This window comes from Lepisma saccharinum, chromosome 2 (assembly GCF_977018435.1).
Source record: "Lepisma saccharinum chromosome 2, izLepSacc3.1, whole genome shotgun sequence".
Classification (NCBI taxonomy): Eukaryota; Metazoa; Arthropoda; class Insecta; order Zygentoma; family Lepismatidae; genus Lepisma; species Lepisma saccharinum.
Window position 1 is genome coordinate 165,526,867 of NC_139230.1, and position 21,434 is coordinate 165,548,300.

At 38.0% G+C, this 21,434-nt stretch overlaps 1 protein-coding gene across 1 annotated transcript in view; it reads left to right on the plus strand.

Annotated features, from left to right (window-relative positions):
- Nucleotides 1–944: 944 nt before the first annotated feature.
- LOC145984560 (uncharacterized) overlaps nucleotides 945–21,434 on the plus strand; it is a 49,156-nt gene continuing 28,666 nt past the window's right edge. The window contains exon 1 of the mRNA XM_083118211.1: nucleotides 945–999. Within this exon, the coding sequence (XP_082974337.1) occupies nucleotides 997–999 (3 nt within the window). The 5' untranslated portion in view covers nucleotides 945–996. The remainder of the gene's footprint in view (nucleotides 1,000–21,434) is intronic.

Genomic DNA, 21,434 nt, shown 5'->3' on the forward strand with positions numbered 1-21,434 from the left:
ATACTGGGTCCGGTCCCTTACCATAACTAAATTATAACATAACTGAAATGTCGAAGGTCTAAAATGAAAAAAGGAACTCACCTCACCACACATGAGGAAATAACAGGACAACACACATATAGCCGGCCCCCGTGGCGGAGTGATTAGCACATCGCGCTACGACGTCAGGGGTCCCGGGTTCGAATCCCGGCCTGGGTATGGATGTTTGTGAGTGTCGATTCATCAATTTCATCATATCATCACTCATCCCCATCTTCGCAAATTAGCCAAAAGTGGCACAAAAAGCGAAGTTAAATAAAGCAAGTCAATCAATCAATTAACACACACACAGTCCTACAGAGGATTATACTGGCCGTAGGTTCAGACGCCAGACCCTTGCTTGTATGCAAAATGCAGTACAAGGTGTACTACGTGGAAGTGAGGTTGTCATTTTGGTGTACTACTTGAGTCATCCCTTACACCCCTATATCGGGATTCGAATCGGGCTCATCGATTCATCATTCATCTCCAACGGCGCGATTAACATAGAGATGTAATCGAGCTATAGACATTGCAAAAGCGCCAAACAAACGTGCATTGCAGTGTTTTAATCAACAACTGCAATGCAGTTGTCCCAACAGCCACTTCCTTATAGAAGAGGATATTGTGACAAGCGTCGGATCAGCACTTTCTTTTCCAGATTTGCAATATGTAGATATGATCACAACGGAGCAGATCTCAAAAGCACGCATCATCCCTGGAAGTCTTCACATGTTGTCATCACCAAATTGACGCAATTCGAGACGGACAGGAGGACGCAAAAAAAAAAGAAAAGAAACTCCGGCGAGTGGAAGAGGAAACCAAGCAAGTGACAGACACACAAAGATGAGATGGAGCAAGAGCTCCAGTTCCAGCGTGACGTGACGTTGGTATAAAACTTGCTGGCGAGGGCGGCTGCCGTCAGAGTAGTGGTGCCGGTGACCCAGTGAACGAGAGGAGCGTTGTTATCCAGTTGCTATGGTGAGTAAACTCGAGTGAGAGTGATGTCGTGGGTTTTCCTTAGCAATGCACGTGGTCGCTGCCCATGTAGTCTGTGAAACGTGGGAAATTACAGTGGGTTCCGAGTTTCTCTTTCACCAGACAACAAGAGCAAAGAGTTAAAGCGGTTCCCTTATTCATTGGTTGCATCGAGTGTTAAGAATTGGAACGTGATCGCCGAGAGGTTCTGTGCTGTTGGATTTGCTGTTGTGCTGTGGATATTAGAGTGCACATCTTACCTCAAATGGTGGACAGTGCTCGAAGTGAGGGGGATGGCATTCCCCAGCTACCAAAATTTTCGTAAAGCATCCCAGTGTCTCGTTGCTACCATGTTAAACCCCTAACCCCCGCTGACCCCAAGGCTCGAACAAACACCCCCCCGGTAAAATTCTTCCACTACAAACGCTGACAGTGGAAGTTTTCAACGACTATAAAGGAAGCTCATGAATTGAACATACATAAGTGCAAACGTACTTTGATCTAAGGGACATACGCAGTGCTTGTAAATAACAAGTTACTTGTACCGAAATTGCAAGTAACAGTTAATATTTTCGATTAACATTGAGTAACTCTAACTCGGTTACTTTATCAAGTAACGATTAACGAAAATAACAGTTACTTTTTGTACGTTTCAGCAGAAATGAACAAAATTACGGTTGCGAAAAATACAAATAACATTTAAATCTTCATATACGCTTCAAGCGAGCAAATGTTTTTACGTCACGTATTCACATTTAATGAAAATTCGTGTAAACAATAACAGCTATTTTGCAGTTCATACATGCAGTACGTTTCGTGAGTTATTTCTTGTCTAGAATAAAATAAATGTAAAAGTAAGTTAGAGTTACTTTTGAAAGTACCTGCAACTGAAACTAAGTTACATTTTCAATTAGAGTAGCTGTAACTTAGTTATTTTTTGAGTACGTAAGAAGCAACGCCCTATACTCCATGTTTGCGAATACGGTAAGTCACACAAACGTACATCGAACATAAATTGTTCATCATTATATTCATTTACAACATCAATACTATTACGGTTTCCATCTTGTCTGGACATATACTGCGTAAAAGAAAAGTAGATGGAGATGGTGAAGCGCAATTTCTGTTCCAGTATCTTTGGGGTTCACGATAGCAACCTCGTCATCAACATAATTATATATATATATATATATATTATATATGCCACGTTGGTGGCAGAGTGTGTTGAGTAAGTTGACTTGTAACGTTCTGGTTTAGGCATTGGCCTCCCTTTAGTGAGGGCCAATTCATATGTTGCACCCTTTCATCATCATCTTCATCGTCTCGATTAACCTAAAAAAGGGGACAAAAAGTGATAGTAATATAAATAAAATAAAACACAAAACAACAGTACCGGCTGTTCAGCAATTTTTAACGTCCGATGAAACAGAAAGTAATGTTTTTGCCTTGTAACTAGATTCGGTGTAATTAATATGGGAGTTTGGGGGTTATTATTACAGCGTGTAATGTATACAGCATCGATAAAAACACCGTCATTTAATAATAGATGCGTATTCTGGTCGGAAGAACGCTTGAGTGTTCTGACTTTAACTCTCAGATATTGATGCCATATTTATAAAAAAAAGAGTTCAACTACAGAACTGGTGATTAAATCCGATGTTGTATCACAGCATGTTACAGTATAATGCTCCATTACTCAGTGACACAAATGCTAAATTTCTTTCCATGTCCAAATCCTTAACGGCATCCCCTTACCCCCATACTGTCACTCTATTCTTGTTGTATACTCGGTAGTGTGAGAATTTACATATATTTGAATTGACTTAGGGAGAAAATGCGTCTCAGGTTCGATTCCTGACGTAGGAACATTTCACAGTGTTTCTATGAAAACTGGAAATAAAGCGTACAAGTTGCAGATTAATTCAAGTATAATTCACACGAGTAGATTTTTAGTTCAATATATATATATGTTTTTTTAAATTTTGGTCTCTCATGAACAACCGTGCAATCATTAAGGAAAAAGCATAGCGCTTAGTAGAAACTTTTTAGTATGATCACCATCCTCAATACCGATAGCTCTTAGAACTACACAACGCCGGGCTGAAATAAGCAATAAGACAGCCTTGTTGTGCCAAGACGATTCTGCCAAGTGTTCTTTGGTGGCAGATTGTTTACTTCTACGAGTAGAACTGTTGGGTTACATATACGTAGAGGAGAGAGGGAGAGAGTAAAATTAATTTCTGTTTGTCCATTGTAGAATGCATTAAACTCAAATTTGATTCTTGAATTTTTTGGCGTCGCTTTTCTTCCACTTGGTTCATCTCGACGATGAAGATGTGTGATAAAATTATGGAATTGATTAAGGGACACTCTCAAAGAACACCCATGCCAAAGCTGGGAATCGAACCAGGAACACCTGGCGTCGTTGTGCACTGTATACTAAACCACTCCGCCACGGAGGCCGGCAAACTCACATTTGATTGATTGATTGATTGGCTTGGTTTATTTTACTTCGCTTTTTGTGCCACTTTTGGCTAATTTGCGAAGATGGGGATGAGTGATGGTATGATGAAATTGAGGAATGGACACTCACAAATATCCATGCCAGGCCGGTATTCGAACCCGAGACCCCTGGCGTCCTAGCGCGATGTGATAACCACTCCGCCAAGGGGGGCGGCAAACACACATTTGAATTATAGTGAATTCAAGTCCGTGATCTTCGCTGACACTCTTCCGTAATTCCGTGTTAATAATAATATAAAACTTTTTACAATACTCCTTGAAGCTTTTTCGGCGCCGAATGATGAATAAATTTTATTGGGATATCCACCAGGTGAGTTATGGAACGGTTTACACGCTTGAATACGAGGTAACACTGAGGGGCCCTGAGTTCAATTCCCGGTGAGGCACATAGTGGTTCGGATATTACTATAAATTGTCGGTCTAGTCCCGATTAGCCCATCTGTGCATAAAGTGAACTTAAAACAAACTTTCAGCTGCAGAATCGCGTTATTATTCGCAATGTACCGTGATGGACACTTCTGGGTGTACAAAACTTCGTGCTGATTGAATTTCTGCTTCAACTTTATCAATTTTCTTTCTTCAGTTTCAACATTTTACTTCCTCTATTTGTTTTCTTCTTTTCTTGTATCTTTCTTTTATCTCTCCTTACTTCACAGATTTTCCTCCACCGTTGCTCATTCTGTTATTGTCTTCGTGCTTTGTTACTTGTCCTATTGTTGATCATTCCCTGTTTCAACATTCTTCTCTCTCAATTTCCTTCGTATTATCTCTGTTCCCTATTAGTTTACCTCTCTCAGTATGTTTCTTAAATTACACACACACACACACACACATACATACATACATACATACATATTATATGTATATGTATGTATGTGTACATATATATTCACTACTTTCTACGGTGCTGAAATGACGCCATAAGAATAAATATAGTATTTGTAAAAATATAGTTGATTTCTTTTCATTATCTTTATTATGTGCAACAAGCAAAGGTTTTTTTTACCAGCGAAACATGTTGCATTCTCCCTCTCCTTCTATCAGAATTCCTTCTTCTTTGTTCTTTTTAGAAAAGTCGTTTTCTTTTCATCTCCCTGCAAAATTTTACTTCATTTAAAATACTCTTGATTCATTTGCACTTACTGAAAGAAAAATAGTAGAACGTTTGTTACATTTAAAATTGAGGAGACACGTTTATATTTAGCACTATTCTTAAAGAGTATTTTCTGTTTCAGATCAGATAGTTCTTCATTTAAATTATTGCTCTAGTATTTGTCAACTTGGTTCATACCTAAGATCACAATATGATGTCACATGGTCTTCAGGACGCAATCTTGAGTTTGACTTCCCCTTTCTTCTGGAAAATTATCCTCGGGCTCTCTTGCTCATGTTTGTTGTTACGTGCCAAATATACTAGGACCTACCAGAGGCAGAGAGTTTAACTTTCAATTGGATTATAACCACATAATCATCAGCATCTTATAGATATCGTAGGAACTACGTCTCAACAAATGCTGAAGAGATCTCCTGGGATGTGGGCCTGTTCAGTTCAGGATAAGTCTATATGTAATTCCACTGGTCGATATCCTGAGAGTATATTTTCATTGGAATATTATTAGAGTCTAGCATATGCACGTTCCTGGTTAACTTTTGAACCTCTGAGAGAACCTTGCAACTCGGCTTCGAAATGATAATATGAAGTTTCACAAGTAGAGGAGTTTCTTGCTACTTTTTAAAATGTATAGACGCTAATGAAAATTAATTTCCTTCTTTCGTGTTTCTTTCTGATTATTTCTTCTAATAAGGTATATTTTATACGAAAATTGTTGGAATGTTGGAACTAGCTTTTGAAGAGTTGTTTAGATTTACTTATCGTGGCAATTCAATTATCTGGTACGTACAGTCACGGACACTGCCGGCTTGTAATGAATACATTGACTTTCAATGGAATCATTACAAGCCGGCAGTGTCCGTGACTGTACAACAAGCACCATGAAACACGAGTACTCAGGTGCTGTTTTGAAATTGAATTAAGAATGCACATAGAAGTGGAGAGAACTATAAGTGCCCACGGTTTTTTATATAAGTCCAAATAAATAAATAAATAGTAGTTAATAATTTCTTAAAGAGGATTTTATGTAACCCTCAGCACCCTATGAAAATATTCTGTTGTCGATACTAGCAATGAAAGTGCCCCCCCCCCCCAAAAAAAACATGGAATGTCTCCAAAATTCTAGCCTAGAGCCTCGTAGAATGATCAAATGTTTCTGTTTCTCCATACACGTAAGGACTTGATCAAATAAACAGATATATGTCATTGTTTTCTTTAATAGCAAAATTTGCTGGTGTGAAGTAGACTTACAGTTTCGAAAAATCTTTAGAAATGATGACCATTTTGGCTTTGTGAACGAGAAAGTGCCAGTTCAACCATGAGAAATTGATTAAAATGCAGGGAATGATAAGAAAGCGAAAAAGAACCGACAGATTTCTTCATTTCTGCGGTTTGCCAAAGTCGGCTTAGATTTTCTTTAAATTCATTTCAAACACGATAATCGCGATGAAACATCTGAGATGACGTGCCGCCACAAAACCATACCCCAAATTCGGAGTCGTAGAAACTACGGTTTCCAGTCGATTCAAAAGTCCATCTTTGTTTGAAATCATTGCATCCGTTGTTGTTCTGATTTGATTGAAGAAAGAGACCGCGAGTATCGCCCTGTGAAAAGGGGAACTAAGGCTTAATCGTGAACCGGATCATAGAAAGAACCAGATTTTTTTTAAAATGTACTTTCTCTTTGTACATTACAATTAGGAAACCTTTCTGATGAAGTCGTCCAGTAAACGCAATGAGATAGTTCAGCTTGGTTTCTCTCTCATGAAATCTATTCATTCCGTGGTGTATAGGTTAACCGTCCGAAAAGTAAACGAATATTAACCTGTAATGGTAGGTCAGTTCCTCAGAAATTGCTTCAGGGAAAGAACAAAAACTGCTCAAACGATATTCCATCGATATACGGAATAGCATACTTGATTATAAACTTAAACAGTGCTCTCATGGTCAAATACAAACTTCTAGATCAATTTTCCTTTGAAATTTTGAACGACAATCATCAAATTAAATTATAAATACAGGTAAATATACGGATACAAATTATCACCACAAATTGCTAATCAAAGACGAGGAACGAAAAATGTCTACTTCATATAATTACTCACAATGTGTGAAAAATAAGGGATTTAATCTACTTTTAAAATGACAGAGGAAAGTAGTAGACGCTAAATTAGAGAAAACGCCAAGAAAAGTGTGCTGCTGAACAGTCTTTCTAGTCTTAAAAAGACTAGGGTAATAAGATATACTTAACGAATCACAACACACTAAATATTAGGGATGAACAAATACTAAATTTTTGTCAATGTCCATAGGCACAATTCTACCAATCCCATATAAAATTGCAAATGATCCTTGGTGAAGATGAATAATTCATGGATCTCCTCAACCAGATGATTTTATTTTCAAAACTTTTGCTTTGCTTTGCAGGGTATATTGATTATATGATTATATCGATAAAAATATTAACAAAATGTCAGACTTTTGCACTAAACTACAGGCTATTTATTTAATGATGCCGACATTAGCATGCAATGTTAATTAGATATTATCTAATGCTTTTATCAACACTAATTCTAACACCTCTTCTCTCGTCTTCAGGTGAACAAATTTCTTTTTGTCGGTGTTGGGGATCGAACCTACAACAGACCTCTGATTAAGCTGCAAATTCGGTACTAAACAACTACTCCACGGTGCCACCTGTGTTGGTCGTACTGATCACCAATACGGTGCCGGTGCAAACTGTTCGATTTTAATCATTGGATTAAATCTCTAAAAATCGTAATACCTATCTCATTTATCAACAGCTTTCTTCAAAGTATGTAACCATATTCAATTTACACATATTTTGGTTTATTGAGAAAGATACTTTAAATTTCCAGAAAACACACTGAAAGATTTTAATTTATCAGATGTTGCACTCTTTTCTAATATATATACAAATAAACATATGTGTATATATATATATATATATATATATATATATATATATATATATTGTATATTGTATATAATCAAACTATATCACTTGGCGTCGAATTTATGGATTCAAATACTTAATCCTGTCAGAACCCCATTTTCGTCTGGCACGCCTATGATTCTCCGTCCTACATTTTATAGTTTAGTTTTTCGTCACAAAACGCTGCGCCGACCTCCGTGGCGAAGTGTCATCACAACACGCTGCGACGCCAGGGGTCCTGGGTTTGGGTGTTCTTTGTAGGTGTCCCTTCATTAACTTCATCATATCATCACTCATCCTCATCGTCGCGATCAGCCATAAGTGGTAGAAAAGAGACGTTAAATAACCTAATTCCATCCATCCATCAAAACCCTTCGAGTAGATCCAGCGTCGAATATCCTATTTGTGCGTAGAGTGGACTAATACCACCGAACATTTTGACCTTAGAATTTCAGCAGCTAATTATTCATCAGCTGATTGCAAGAAAGTCAATTCAGCCTCAACCTCTAAGTGTGTCTCGGTGTCTAACAAGAGCAAGGAAAGAATAAAGAAAAAACTGACAAGTCTTGGGAGAATTGCCATAACCTCTAACCGCGTGCGCAGCGCTTAATAAAGGGAGGTTCCACCGTGTGTGAGTAAACTCATTAGAGTGAAACAAAGGCTTTATCTGATTGGAAGGGGCAGCGGCCCGTGAAAGACCAGCGCGGGGAAAGTGACAGGCTACATATGCATCAAAGATCGGTTCATGGGTAGATCTCTGCAGATGGACCTCCGCAGCCTTTCTATGAAGGCAACTTTCGTACTTGTGAAGCGGCTTTTTATCCAGCTAAGTGGTGCGTGAAGAGTGTTTCCTTCTTTTCTTCGTCCAGCTACTCCTTTGACTCTAACAGTCTTTCCAGAACAATAATGTAGGCCAAACTGGAGCAAGAGATTTCAGAATTGCTAAATCACGAGGGACGCCCAAAGAGTTTGATGAGATATTTCCTTCTATTTTTCCATTAAAAAGGTGAGAAGTTCTCACAAGAAAAGAAGGCAGTTGTCACTATAGGTTAGCACGTTTGCGCCTTTTATAAGTACTCCATTTCCTCGACCGTGCATTGTAAAAAAACAATCCTTAAACGAAATGTTGCCAACCTTCGTGGCGGTGTGATTAAAGCAGCGCTACGACGCCAGGGCTGGGTTCGAATCCCGGCCTGGGCATGAATATTCCTTGTAAGTATCCTTTCGTCAATTTCATCACTCATCCTCATCTTCGCGATTAGTCAAAAGTGGCAAAAAAGAGAAGTAAAATAAACCAGATCAATCAATCATTAAATGAAATTTTACACTTACGCAAGTTCCTCGTGAAAGAGGAAACAATCTACATGAACACAAAAGGTGTACAACAATATACAATGTATTATTGCACCTGAAACGTTAAAAATATTTTTTCAATTATTTGCATTTGAATCTACTTCTTAATCTATTCCTAATCATTTTATCCTGTACACAACTTCTTTATCCGCAGTTCAGCCAGTAACGTTAAGGTTTGACGGCCAAGGACAGGTTGTGCCAGATAGTTAGTTACATTTTTATGTACGTACAGTTTGAGTTGGTGTTTTAAGTCCACTTTATGCACAGTAAGGCTAATCGGGACTGGACCTACAGTTTAAAATGGGATCCGAACCACTTGTGCCTCCACCGGGTATCGAACCCGGGACCCCTTGATTACAAGGCAATGACGCTACCACTGCGCCCTACATTTTTATGTTTTGCCACATTTCAAATACCTAATGTTTCGATTTTGAGGCACTTTTGAAAGCAATTTTTCTCCAGTGCAGGTAAGTTTACACATGCAGGCCCAAGGCTAGCCACAGGAAAGAGCAGTGCCTTTTTTGATAGCTTTTATACTTAACCAAAATCTGGTTATGTACATTTATAGGTCTTCACTTTTTAATGCATACAGCATGTTCTCGAAATGGGGGATGCCATCCAGGTAAGAAAATGTTCGTAAAGCGAACCCCGGCTAATTTGCGTAAGCATCTCCCCCCAAATGCTCCATTGTCTCCATGTTGAATCATACAAGCACCCTCCACATATTTCCAAATTCAACCAAGTATGCCCCACAGCTAACACCGCAAACACCACACTTATAATAAAAAGCATTACCTTCGAGATTTGAGCATTTCTTGTGAGCTCAGTCCAGCAAACGCTACTCTGTATCTAGGCTTAGACTTTTCTCTGGTAATCAAAAGGTCCCAGGTTCGAGACCCGCTACAGTGCACAGTGGTTCGGATGCCACTTTAAACTGTAGGTTCAGTCCCGATTAGCCTATCTGTGCATAAAGTGGGCTCAAAACAACAACAATTCAATTTCCTTTCTCTGGGTAATAGAGAGAGCATTTCTTCCATTTATTTGTAAGGTTCTTCTTACTGTTTAACTTTTCTCGTATTTTCTTCCTAGATTTTTGCCTTCATTTCTCAGTTTTATATTTATAGTATCTCTGCCTTATTGTTCACTACCTACTCTCCTTTATTATTATTATTATTATTATTATTATTATTATTATTATATTTCTCTCTAGTTTAGTGTCTCCTTTTCATCTTCTCTCTCTCTCTCTCTCTCTCTCTCTCTCTCTCTCTTCGTTGTTTCTTTTCCTGTCTCTCACACTTACTCCAATTTTTAAAGCACTTCTTTTTTTCTTATATCGACACGTAAATATAACATCAATATATCCCTATTAGTCAAAACTTTTGATTTTGACCTTTCTGCTGGAACTCATGAGTAGCTCAGTATTTCTCTGGAACACACATTTAACATTCTAATTACCTTTGTTTGTGTACAGTTAAGTTCTTATGCAAATGCTTGCCACAGATAAATGTTGAATATTGCCAGTATGACACTGAAAGCTACTTCGCAGAGGTGGAGTTTGAGAACTAAAAACAGAGAGAAACTTGCATGTGGGCTTCGTCAGTTCCCAAGATCATCTCTCACGTTTATTGCTCCTTTGATTGTAACTGCGATGCAGTAGATGCTGCCGATAAATTTATGACTGAAGATGCCCTGATTCTCCTTTTACAGTATCGATTGTGTTCTGTTCAATTTATACATTTACACAGCAGTTTGGGATGATCTACCACTTAAAATCGTTAATATACGAACATATCATTTTAATGAAGATAAAACTTATGATAGAAACATAGGATGTAAGACTACCACACCGAATAAAAGTAATCATCCATCACTTCTATTATGTATTAAAATATTAATATCATTAGATGGTTTTGTTGGTTTTGCTGGCTGTGTCTCGGAAGGTTACACCGCTGGAGCTACTGAATTTTCATTTTCACTATTCTTATACATTTTGAGACAGGTATATTTATTTTCTCGTTCTGAAATAAATTTAATTTATATTAATTATTAAATTAATTTAATATTTCTTGGACGTTTTCTGTACGAATTTACAAAAACAGTTCATTATCTCTGCCTTTTGTTCAACGTTCTAATGCTAGAATAGTGAAACGAGAGGCTTGTAACGGTGTAAATTCTCTCATCCGAAAATTCGTTGCAATAAATGGACTAATATGCTACATTTTTTTTTCTAAAAATAACAAATATTTTAAAATGGTCGTTTCCCGACAATGATATGGGTACATACTCTCATTTCACAATAGCCAGCGATCGCACTGATGGCGTTTGGAAGCACGAAATGATACTTGTGTCGTGAACAAGTTTTCATCTGTAAATCGAATGGAAAAAATGTTACGAATGTGTTATTGGGGGAGCTATAATTTTTATAAAATAATTCCTGGTGGGGATGAAAATTTAACATTGTTGCCTTGAATCTAGTGAGAGAGAATCTCCGGTACCTCTCCATTTTTAATTCGTACCCTGATCTCATGTAATATCGTGCGTCCAATTCCTTGCGAGGCCGAGAGATCGGGAGAAGTGTGGCGGGCGGAGCTAGCGGAGATGCCGACATTTTCGACCAGTAACGTCCCGCTTATTTTTATGGACATATCTTTAGCATGCAGATATTTATATCAATATTGCAAAACGAGCACTAACCTGTGTTATAAGAGTTGTTCAAAGTGATGTCCACCTACAGTCACACATTCCTGGCATCGTTTGATGAAATTTTGATTCACACGCAAAAGTTCCTCTTCCTTAATTCTTCCAAGTTCTGCCCTTATATTGTCTTTTAGTTCGTCGATAGTATGACGGTTATTTCGGTAGACTCTATTTTGACACACCCATCTCCTGTAAAACACGGCTTAGAGGTTTGTTTGGAGGGCGTTCTAACGCTGCCCCAATTTCGTCGAGCTTTTCTTCGGTTAATTTCCAGTTTCTCGTAATGTAAGGACAAGACGTCTATCCGTCTCTCTACCTGGAGGTGAAACGCCAGGGAATTTCGTGCAAATTGCCTACACACGTCTCGACACGAGTCTGTTTTCACGTAAGTGTCATACATAAAAAGTATTTGCTCTAACAACTTTGCGGCTGGCATTTCAATCACCTCACCTACACACAACACACACACACTGCAATTGCACAAATAAGTAACACGGCAAGTAACCAAAAACCACACTCTTTCACACAGTACGAAATTAACACGCTCTTGGTTCAAAGTCTGTTCCTCACTCCATTCGCAGCTCTGTCCAGGGCACCTTTAGTCGCAAAGGAAAGAACATCTCAAGCTGGGAGCTTTCAGATTGCAAACAATGCTCACGAAAACCATTGACTTTTAACGGTTTAGTCTGTAACGTAATCTTGATACAGTGTTGCACATTCGAAACCTCCAAACGATTCCGAGCGAAGCAAAACGCTTTCGAGGTTAAACTTAAGCGGGACTTTACTGGTCGAAAATGTCGGCATCTCCGCTAGCGCCGCCCGCCACACTTCTCCCGATCTCTCGGCCTCGCGTGGAATTGAACGCACTGTATATATTTGCGATAACACGAATAGCCACTACACGATATGAATATGTTGAAGATAAAAAAAAAAAAAACATGTATACTGTTTCAAAGTCACGAATCGTGTTTTTACAATGAATAAGTCATTTATGTAGAGGTAGACGAAAAGGAGGGAACAATAATAGACAATAGAAATTACAAATTGAAGAAACAAATAAGCTATTAGGGTATATTTCAATTTAGCAATCTCTACAAACTTGTAAAGTTAGTTCACTTGCTCTTAAAAATCTGAACTATTTTCACGTTTATTATCAAAGTGTTCACCTTCTTGTGTCCCCTTAAATCGTGGGAAAACCTGAACAGAAGGGTGACAAAACACAAATTTCACACTTGATGCATCATTCTCTGCATTTTCAGCACTTAAGGTACTAAAAGACCGAAATAGACATTAGCAGTCGAAATCGACGATTTTAGACAATATAATTTACGCAGAACGATTGTTGTACCCTGAAACGAACTTCTGTACTGAAAGCCTAAGGATCTATTCATAGGAACAAAATATGCATTTAAAGCAAATTCCAGGCTATAATTGTAACCTACCTAATAAAAGAGTTTGTTCATTATAGTTACAAATTAATAGGTACCTATATTTATAAAAACTCCAAGACATTTAGCCTGTTTCCAACAAAGTTTAAATGCATTCCTAAGGAAAAGATCTGATGGAACATGCATTCTCAGAAGGGGACATACGTATTTCCTGGTTGGCAATAAATTTAAAAATGTGCAGTCATCAAAGGGCAATTCCATTTCTTACTCTCAGTCAATTCAAACCCTACGTTCGCGTAGGGTTTATATATAAAAATAATAAAAAAAAGTGCATATCTTCCCGACGGACCCCTTTGTAATCAGGGATCCTGGGTTCGATACCCGGCGGAAGCACTTGGTGCTGCTTATCCCACTTTAAACTGTAAGTCTCGTCCCGATTGACTTTTCTGTGCATAAAGTCGACTTAAACTTTAAAAACTGAAAAGCAAAAAACGAAATTAGATGTTCATAATCGAAACTGTAAGAGAAGGCAATCGTTTGTTTCCATCTGAACAAGGCTAATCAACCTACTTCAACTTCCTCGAGCTGAGAAATCGTTCGACGTTCCGTTTCGCACCAGTGCCCACTGAGGATGTAGCAGGCGCATCTCCTATGCGATGGTTGTTAGTGGTTAAAGGTGTGGCGAAGGGAGATCCATCGCAGTTCCAATGCCACACAGCGTAGGAAGCCTTCATTCTCTTCAATGATTCTTCTTCAACCAAGCGGCTCTATACCTTGGTGTATCTCGCAAGGAAATTAGCATCAAAGGCGTCCCTCTTCATGCCTTAGGCACAAGGTCTCTTCAATATTACAGAAGCTCAGGATACCATATTCCAGCACGTTCCAGTGACGTTTACATGACGTTAATTTTATTTTCAATTTTAAAATGTTATCATGTTGCGAAACTGTGCAACAGTTTACTGAAAGTCCATTCGAAAATAATGGTCCGAACTTCTTCTTTTTTTTTGTAATTAAGAGAAATTTCAATTTTTTTAGTATTTTCCCGCACCCGTGCCCCATCTCCCATTCCTTTTGTGGGGCACTACTACAGTTCAAGTCCACTCATATCAAACGTATTCATCCATTTCTAAAATGTAGTCTGTTAGGAAGTAGGTTAGATGTGTATATAAATTTCGAACTAAAATCAATGCACAAATACAATCTCTTCTCTATATACGTATATATATGGATCTATGTGTGTGTGTTTATTCCGCCATAACTCTCGAAAGCCAGGAGCGATTTCAACCAAACTTGGTACACATATCACTTGCAATATGGAAAGAAATTCTGTGGGGGTAAGACACCCCTGGCTCCCCTGTGGGTGGGGAGGGGAGGGGTTACATGTGAAAATAATCGAAAACGATAGATATTAGTGTGGAATCCATAGTTTTCGGGGTCTCTAAGATGAATAGTGACACTCCCAATGCCGTTCAATTTCAAGACACCCCTGGCACCCCTAAGGGTGGGGGAAGGGGGTGCCATGTAAAAATAATTAAAAACGACCGATATTAATGTGGAATCCATAGTTTTTGGGGTCGCTAAGATGAATAGTGACACTCCCAATGCCGTTCAATTCCAAGACACCCCTGTCACCCCTAGGGAACGGAGTTGGGTAAGGGAGAACATGTAAAACGACCATTATTAGTGTGGAATCCATAGTTTTCGGGGCCGCTAAGATGAATGGTGGCACTCCCAATGCCGTTCAACTCCAAGTTCATTTTACACTATAGTTAGAATTCATTATTTTCCTTTCTAATAGAAGATTGGGATAAATAAATTCCCCTGGCAACGCCGGGCAATCAGCTAGTTGTATATAAACTGATATGAAAGCCCGTCGAATTCATAACCACAGCACTCCACAATCATCAACTAGAATTCCTTGCTTGAGATCTTAAATGTTTGTCTCTTTATAAATTTTATTTTAATCGACCATTCATTTCATCGTTGCATTCAAGAAGAAATAGAAAGTCTGCAAATAAGCGGGAGTTTATTTGAATTTTCCACACGGGAGGGGGTGTAAATTCGTATTTAGAAGGGTGTATGAATAAATTTAGAGCCAAAATTACAATAAATTGAGCCTTGATGATAATTTTTGGAGGGGTGTTGAAGAAATTGGGGTGTGTGTGGATAAATCACTGAAAGTAAGTATAAGAATTGCAAATTAATGTATTAGAAACCGCTATAGACCAAACTGTCTGGCTCACTGAAGAATTTTCTTTTTAAAACTGTAAATTATCTTGTTATTAATTTAATGCATTTCTACAAGTGCATGGAGGAGAACAGATTTCTGACGGAAAGTGTTCATCTTGACCTGTTTCAGCAAACACCATGACACACGAAGACACAGAATACATGTTATCGTCTTTTAAACTAAAGGATGCTGTACCATAGAGGATCATGAAAGGAAGGACCTTGGGGACGAAGTTCCGCGGGAATCACACTTATTCGTTACTTTAAGGTTTCCGCCTCCAAAAATGACCATGTAAAAGTCTCATTACAGGATGTCCCGATGATGAAGCACAATATAAAAGGAATATCTGTTTGACGCCGCGATGTTTTAATAGGTTCGCCTACTTTAATGGTATCGGTCGACATCTATGGAGAATGGTTGACTTAATGCTCGCTTTGAAGTCCGGAGTCCTAAGTTCGAATCCTGGGTATTGTGCGGATGTGTCTTTGTGTTAGTCCCGTCATTTATTTCATCAAATTAGCATGCAATCCCATCGTCGCGAATAAATTAAATAAGCAATCCAAAATAGACAAAAAAAACAGGCAATAACTTGAAAACATGGTTCAATTGCTTCACTTGGAAAACTTTAGTTGTATTTTTTTAAGTATCTGTAGTCTAGCTTTCCTGGCTTGCATTTTTACAGTTTCAAATAGGAGGAAACTGTTTTCCACAAGTATTTTAGCTGCATTGATTGATTGATTTGGTTTATTTTACTTCCCTTTTCTGCCAATTTTGACTAATAGCGAAGTTGAGGATGGGTGATGGTACCATGAAAGTGATGAAGGGACACTCACAAAGAACACCCACGCCAAGGCCTGGATTCGAGCCAAGAACCCTTGGAGCTGTATTAATGCTGATTACATTTTCAATACCTTCGACTGCACAGAGCATAATAATAAACATCCATACTTTGCCTAGAATTATACCACAGGGAACCTACGATTGCAGTGCCACATGTTAGCCCAGCTTCTGTTCCTAGAAATACTTAAATTGTTTATATAGAACAATGCAAATGCAGATTAGAATAGATTCCCTGCTAGGTGCAGTAGCGGATTAACCTTCTTGTGAGAGATGGAGGGGGAATGATTCTTGTAAGCTCTCACTCACTATATTCATTGAAGAGAGCTGTTTATAATTTTAGCGCCTCTGTGGAAATGTGTGGAATCAGATTTTAGAAGTTAAGAACAGGGTGATTATCTTTCACACTGGAAATAATTGTACAGTTATGCTTAATTTTTAACTCCTTTGAGCGGCAATTATGTCTATTTAAACAACATTAAAAATATGATTTCTCTAAAAATTTGGTATTTTTATCAATATACTTACATATTTTTACATATTTCTGTGATTTATTACACATATTCATGTACATATTTCCTATCTTGTAGCTACATAAAGCCCCGTTACTTGGCGATAATCTGCATATTTCCTTTGTTGATACAAGACTTGGCATTGATTCGCATATTTGCTCTATAAAAATGTTTGTTGTTTTTTTTTTAAAAAAAATAAAGGCCATCATGTTCTTGTGTTAAAGCAGTAGTTATATGAAATTAAACTAAACTCAGTGGCGAAAGATTCATTGGACGACAGGTGGTCAGCCCATCGATTTCCATAGCTGCTGCTTTTTCCATTTTTTTCCAAACACAAACCAACTACTTCTTTTGAAATAGCTCCATAAAAATTGTCTTGCACAGAAAAACGTATTTGTTTGAATTAGCAAAACACGTTTGGTTAAGCTTTTTAATAACCGTAAACTGAAAATTTTGCAGCCTTTACTAAATTTGAAAATTTTAATTTCAATTAAGCGAATGTGTACGATTACTATAAGAATTTGCTTCTGGTGAACACTCACACGATTGTTTTGGTTAATCCAAATCCAAACAAACTTGCCTCTCTGTGTAATATGGAAGCTACCGACCCATATTCAACTGCCTCAGTTGCTTCATGATATTTTGCAATGAGCATTATGATGCTTTGTTACGTTGCCTTAATGCCATGTAAGATGCCTGTTTCATCCCCCAAAAAGAGAGAAAAATGAACTTCCGTCGGAAACTGAACTATCGTGGTCATCTTGCACCTAAGTCATCAAGCATGTGTCGTAACACTGTTAGTCCGTGTCACAAAGTGTGACAGGAGTGAAAGTTGTTGCGACTGGCAGAATGCGCACGTAGATGTCATTTCCTTTGAAGAACTAGGTCGCATCAGGCCATCCACGACCCGTCTTCCCGTCAAAGACACGTAATAAAATAGGATTTTATTGAATCTAACTTGAAAGAGCCTCAGAAGTGGCTTATGTTATTTGTAATTTGGAAATTATTATGGGCGAAAAAAAAGTGGTAGGTTTTGATTCATTGATTGAATTGGTGTTTTAAGTCCACTTTATGCACAGTAAGGCTAATCTGGACTGGACCTACAGTTTAAAGTGGGATCCGAACCACTATGTGCCTCCACAGGGTATCGAACCCGGAAAAAGTGGTAGGAAACACCTTAAGACAATGAAGTTAGTGTACCCTGTAAAAAAGTTTGCCAAGTCACTTAGTGCATTGTGCTTTTTTATGTTGAAAACTTGATGGAATGTATTCTTCGAAGGATGTAAACGTAGTTGCCATCATTTTTTAAATTATTTTTTGACGAAGTGAAAGTTGCAGTTCCTTGTTGTTGTTACTCGCCTGCCCCCCCCCCCCCCCCACACACACACACTTTTCCTCCGCACTCGAGGTTCGGTGCACTTCGTACTCGGGTCTGAATGTCTAGGGTTTTTTTTCTTTGTACGACAATGCACGTGGGTTGCTACAAGTCAACATAATTATTAATTATATAATTAACTACAAGAGACAACGGATAACCTTTTGAGAAACCTTTTTGATCAGGGGGATAAATTACCTTGCCCAGCAACTGTGAAATTAAAAAACCGGAAATTTTGGATATTTTCTGAAGTTTAATTTACGTAAATTTGAAGTATATACAAGTCGTATCCGAACGTTCATTTCTCTAATTATCGGCCAAAACTCTAATTTTGAAGTTGGAAATCTCTATTGTTTGTACCTGGATGCTTTACATTTCATGAATTACATCGGGAGTACGCTTGTCACAAGATAGACTTGCGTTACTCCAAGAAACGTCTTAACAGGCGCGAGGTCGCCCGACGTGTACATTTCTCAACCTCCACGGTGACAAGGCACTAGGCTGCCCGGCGCACCGTAATTACTTCAAAATAACATCCAGTACAAACTGTAAACTGGACACCAAGGCACTAGCTTGCCCGGCAATCCAATCTCTTACAGCATCCGTTTCAGGAGACCTATCCTCCGGTCCTAGCTGACCGAAGCAAAAACAGCCTCTGCCTTCCAAGTCTCAGTTCCAACAGCCGACCTCCGCCACTCTCATCTGGGAGTTTATATACGTTTTGTTGGCGTCAGTTGTCAACGGCCCTTCTTTCAAAATTTTTAATCTATAACAGCTAAACTGCCCGCCTTTTCCTCGAACGTTCGAAACACGAAGAAAGAATAGAGAGCTACATGGTATTTATACATGGAATAATACGAACCTAAAAATGCATAATAAATTGAGATACACTTATCACATATACATATTTTTATACACGTAATTACCTAATTAATTAACATATTAATAAATATTTCAATAAGAAAAAAAAACACTGTTGCCCTGACTCGGGGGCAGGGTAACATTGTGCGAAATATTCATTACGTGTTGTTTTTATGTATTTTGTTCCTTGCTGTAGCATTGAGATTCTCAAGAAAAAACAAAGATTGTAAATCAAGTTCATTTATGCCACTTCTTTGTATGTGAGGAAGGACGTATATTTCCCTCTCAATAATTGCAGGAGTTATGTTTCTATTTTTATTTTATTTTACGTCCTTAGCCTACCTATTAAGGTTAGTCACAACGATGAGGATGAATTGAGGAAACAGACGATGGGACAATCACATTGTCTTACCTAAGGTTTCAACCTATACCCATTGTCTTTGTATAGTTATTACATTAACTACTCTGTCATAGAGATCAGCTTGTACGGACGAGTTCGTAAGTTCCATTCGACGCATATCTAACTTCATTTTCAAGATCCTTCAGTTACTCGGTTACTAGTTGCTTTCATAACGATGCGCTCCTTGGAGAGTAACAAGTATTTTCGTGCACCGTTTAGTTATTTCCTACATCTTATCATTTTAGGACACTAATTAGCAAAAACAGAATAACTGTTCTTATGGAACGTTCTGTCTGTCAGCCAGCCCTTTCTAAGAAACCACAAGAGCTATAAAAACAAAATTTATTTAACTGATAGACCTACCAAATAGTAACTCAACGCAACATAAACCCACTCGACAGTTTGGCCGCGAGGGACAACAATCGATTAAAAGTGACTTGTCGATATCATGGAAAGTAGCAAATGTGAAGATTTAGAATTTTCTAAAATTGAAGATCTAGCAGATGCTAGTTGAGAGCGGCATAAATGATTTTGATTTGCCTGCCTGTGGACCTATGGAGGTCAAGCAATTGAAAGACAACAATCATTAAGTTTTTTATGTAGTGATAACTCTGAAACTATTCAACCTATAAATATGAAATTTGATAAGCAGAACGACCTGTGGTGAGATATCAACTTTGTGCCATATTTATATTCTTGCATTACCTACAATGCTGTACTAGTAGTCAACAATCGAAACCATTTGAAGCATATCGATTTCCCAGAAATTACTAATGATAAAAACACAAAATTCGATCAGATATTGATCTGGCTGTCCATTTGTCTATGGCAGTAGAACAAAGGAAGTAAAAAACTGACATAGACTAACCTTCGATATCAGATAATTAAAAAAACGCTAAAATATATGATTTCGAAAGTGCGCCGAAAAATATATAAAATATCAACTTAATTCTACATATGTTCTAGATTGGTCTGTTAATTTATCCGTCCTTGTCAACAATCGGAAGTGAAATCTGAACCAATGTGCCTCTATTGGGAATTGATCCCGGGTCGTTTCGATTACAATGCAACAGTATTAGCCATTATGTTATATGGGAAGCCCGGTACAAACAAGCGATGTTAACTAAACAAACAACCAGACTACAAGATCAGAGGGGGGAAGGGGGTTGTGCCTCCCTATGATATCTGCATTAAACCAGAATAACAATTTACCTCCAATAAAACTTCCAATATTTTCCCATTTGTGCATTCAATTTAGACCGTTTGATTGTCTGCTGAACTTTGTTGTAAACCCTTGCTAATGCCCCCTTTAATGTAATTATCGTGATGAGCAAGCTTCGTCACAGAGTGTGAAGTCTTTTCTTTCTTTTTTAATTCTTTGTGGTACAACTGAGCGTAACGTTGCTCGTAGACCGTGATGAAAAACATTTACTAAGAAACAATAAAGCATATCAACAAAACATCATTTACTTTTCAGATATGACAGTGCTTCAGGTGATTTGATATAGAGACATCTGCTAAAATCTAACTTGCCTCAGTGTCATACACAACAGGTGTTAAGCTGTCTTTGATCTATTAAAACCAAAATATTATTTGTGGTCTCCCTGATGGCGTAGAGGCAACGCTGTCGCTTTGCAATCAAGGAGTCCTGGATTCGATATCGGTGGAGGCACATAGTTGTTCGGACCCAACTTTAAACAGTAGGTCTAGTCCCGATTAGCCTATCTGTGCATAAAGTGAACTTAAAAAATAAACTAAAAAATGTAGGATGAATGTGTGTATTTGGTAATCGTGGAATTTTGATTGTTATGTGTGTGTTATTAAATATACGAAAAGTTTAATTAAGTAAAAGGTCCTTCACACAATAAGATAATTTCAATATATAATTCCCAGCGTTTTGAAGTAACTAGTTACTTGTAACGAGCAGTTACTTTTTGGGGGAACTATACTGTAACTAGCTACTTTTAAAAGTGCTGTACGTAGCTGCTGTAACTGTAATACAGTTACTTTTTGTAGAAGAAGTAACGTTATAAACAGGTACTTTTGCAGTTACTTTACGACACTTAAATCGTTAACTTGAAGACTTGTAATGTGGAGGAAGTGCTAAATCTGTTTCCAACTATGTGTCTTCTCTGGATGCTAAGGTGAGTGTATTTAATCGTCTAAGGCAAGGAAGTTTGGATTCGCTGCATGCT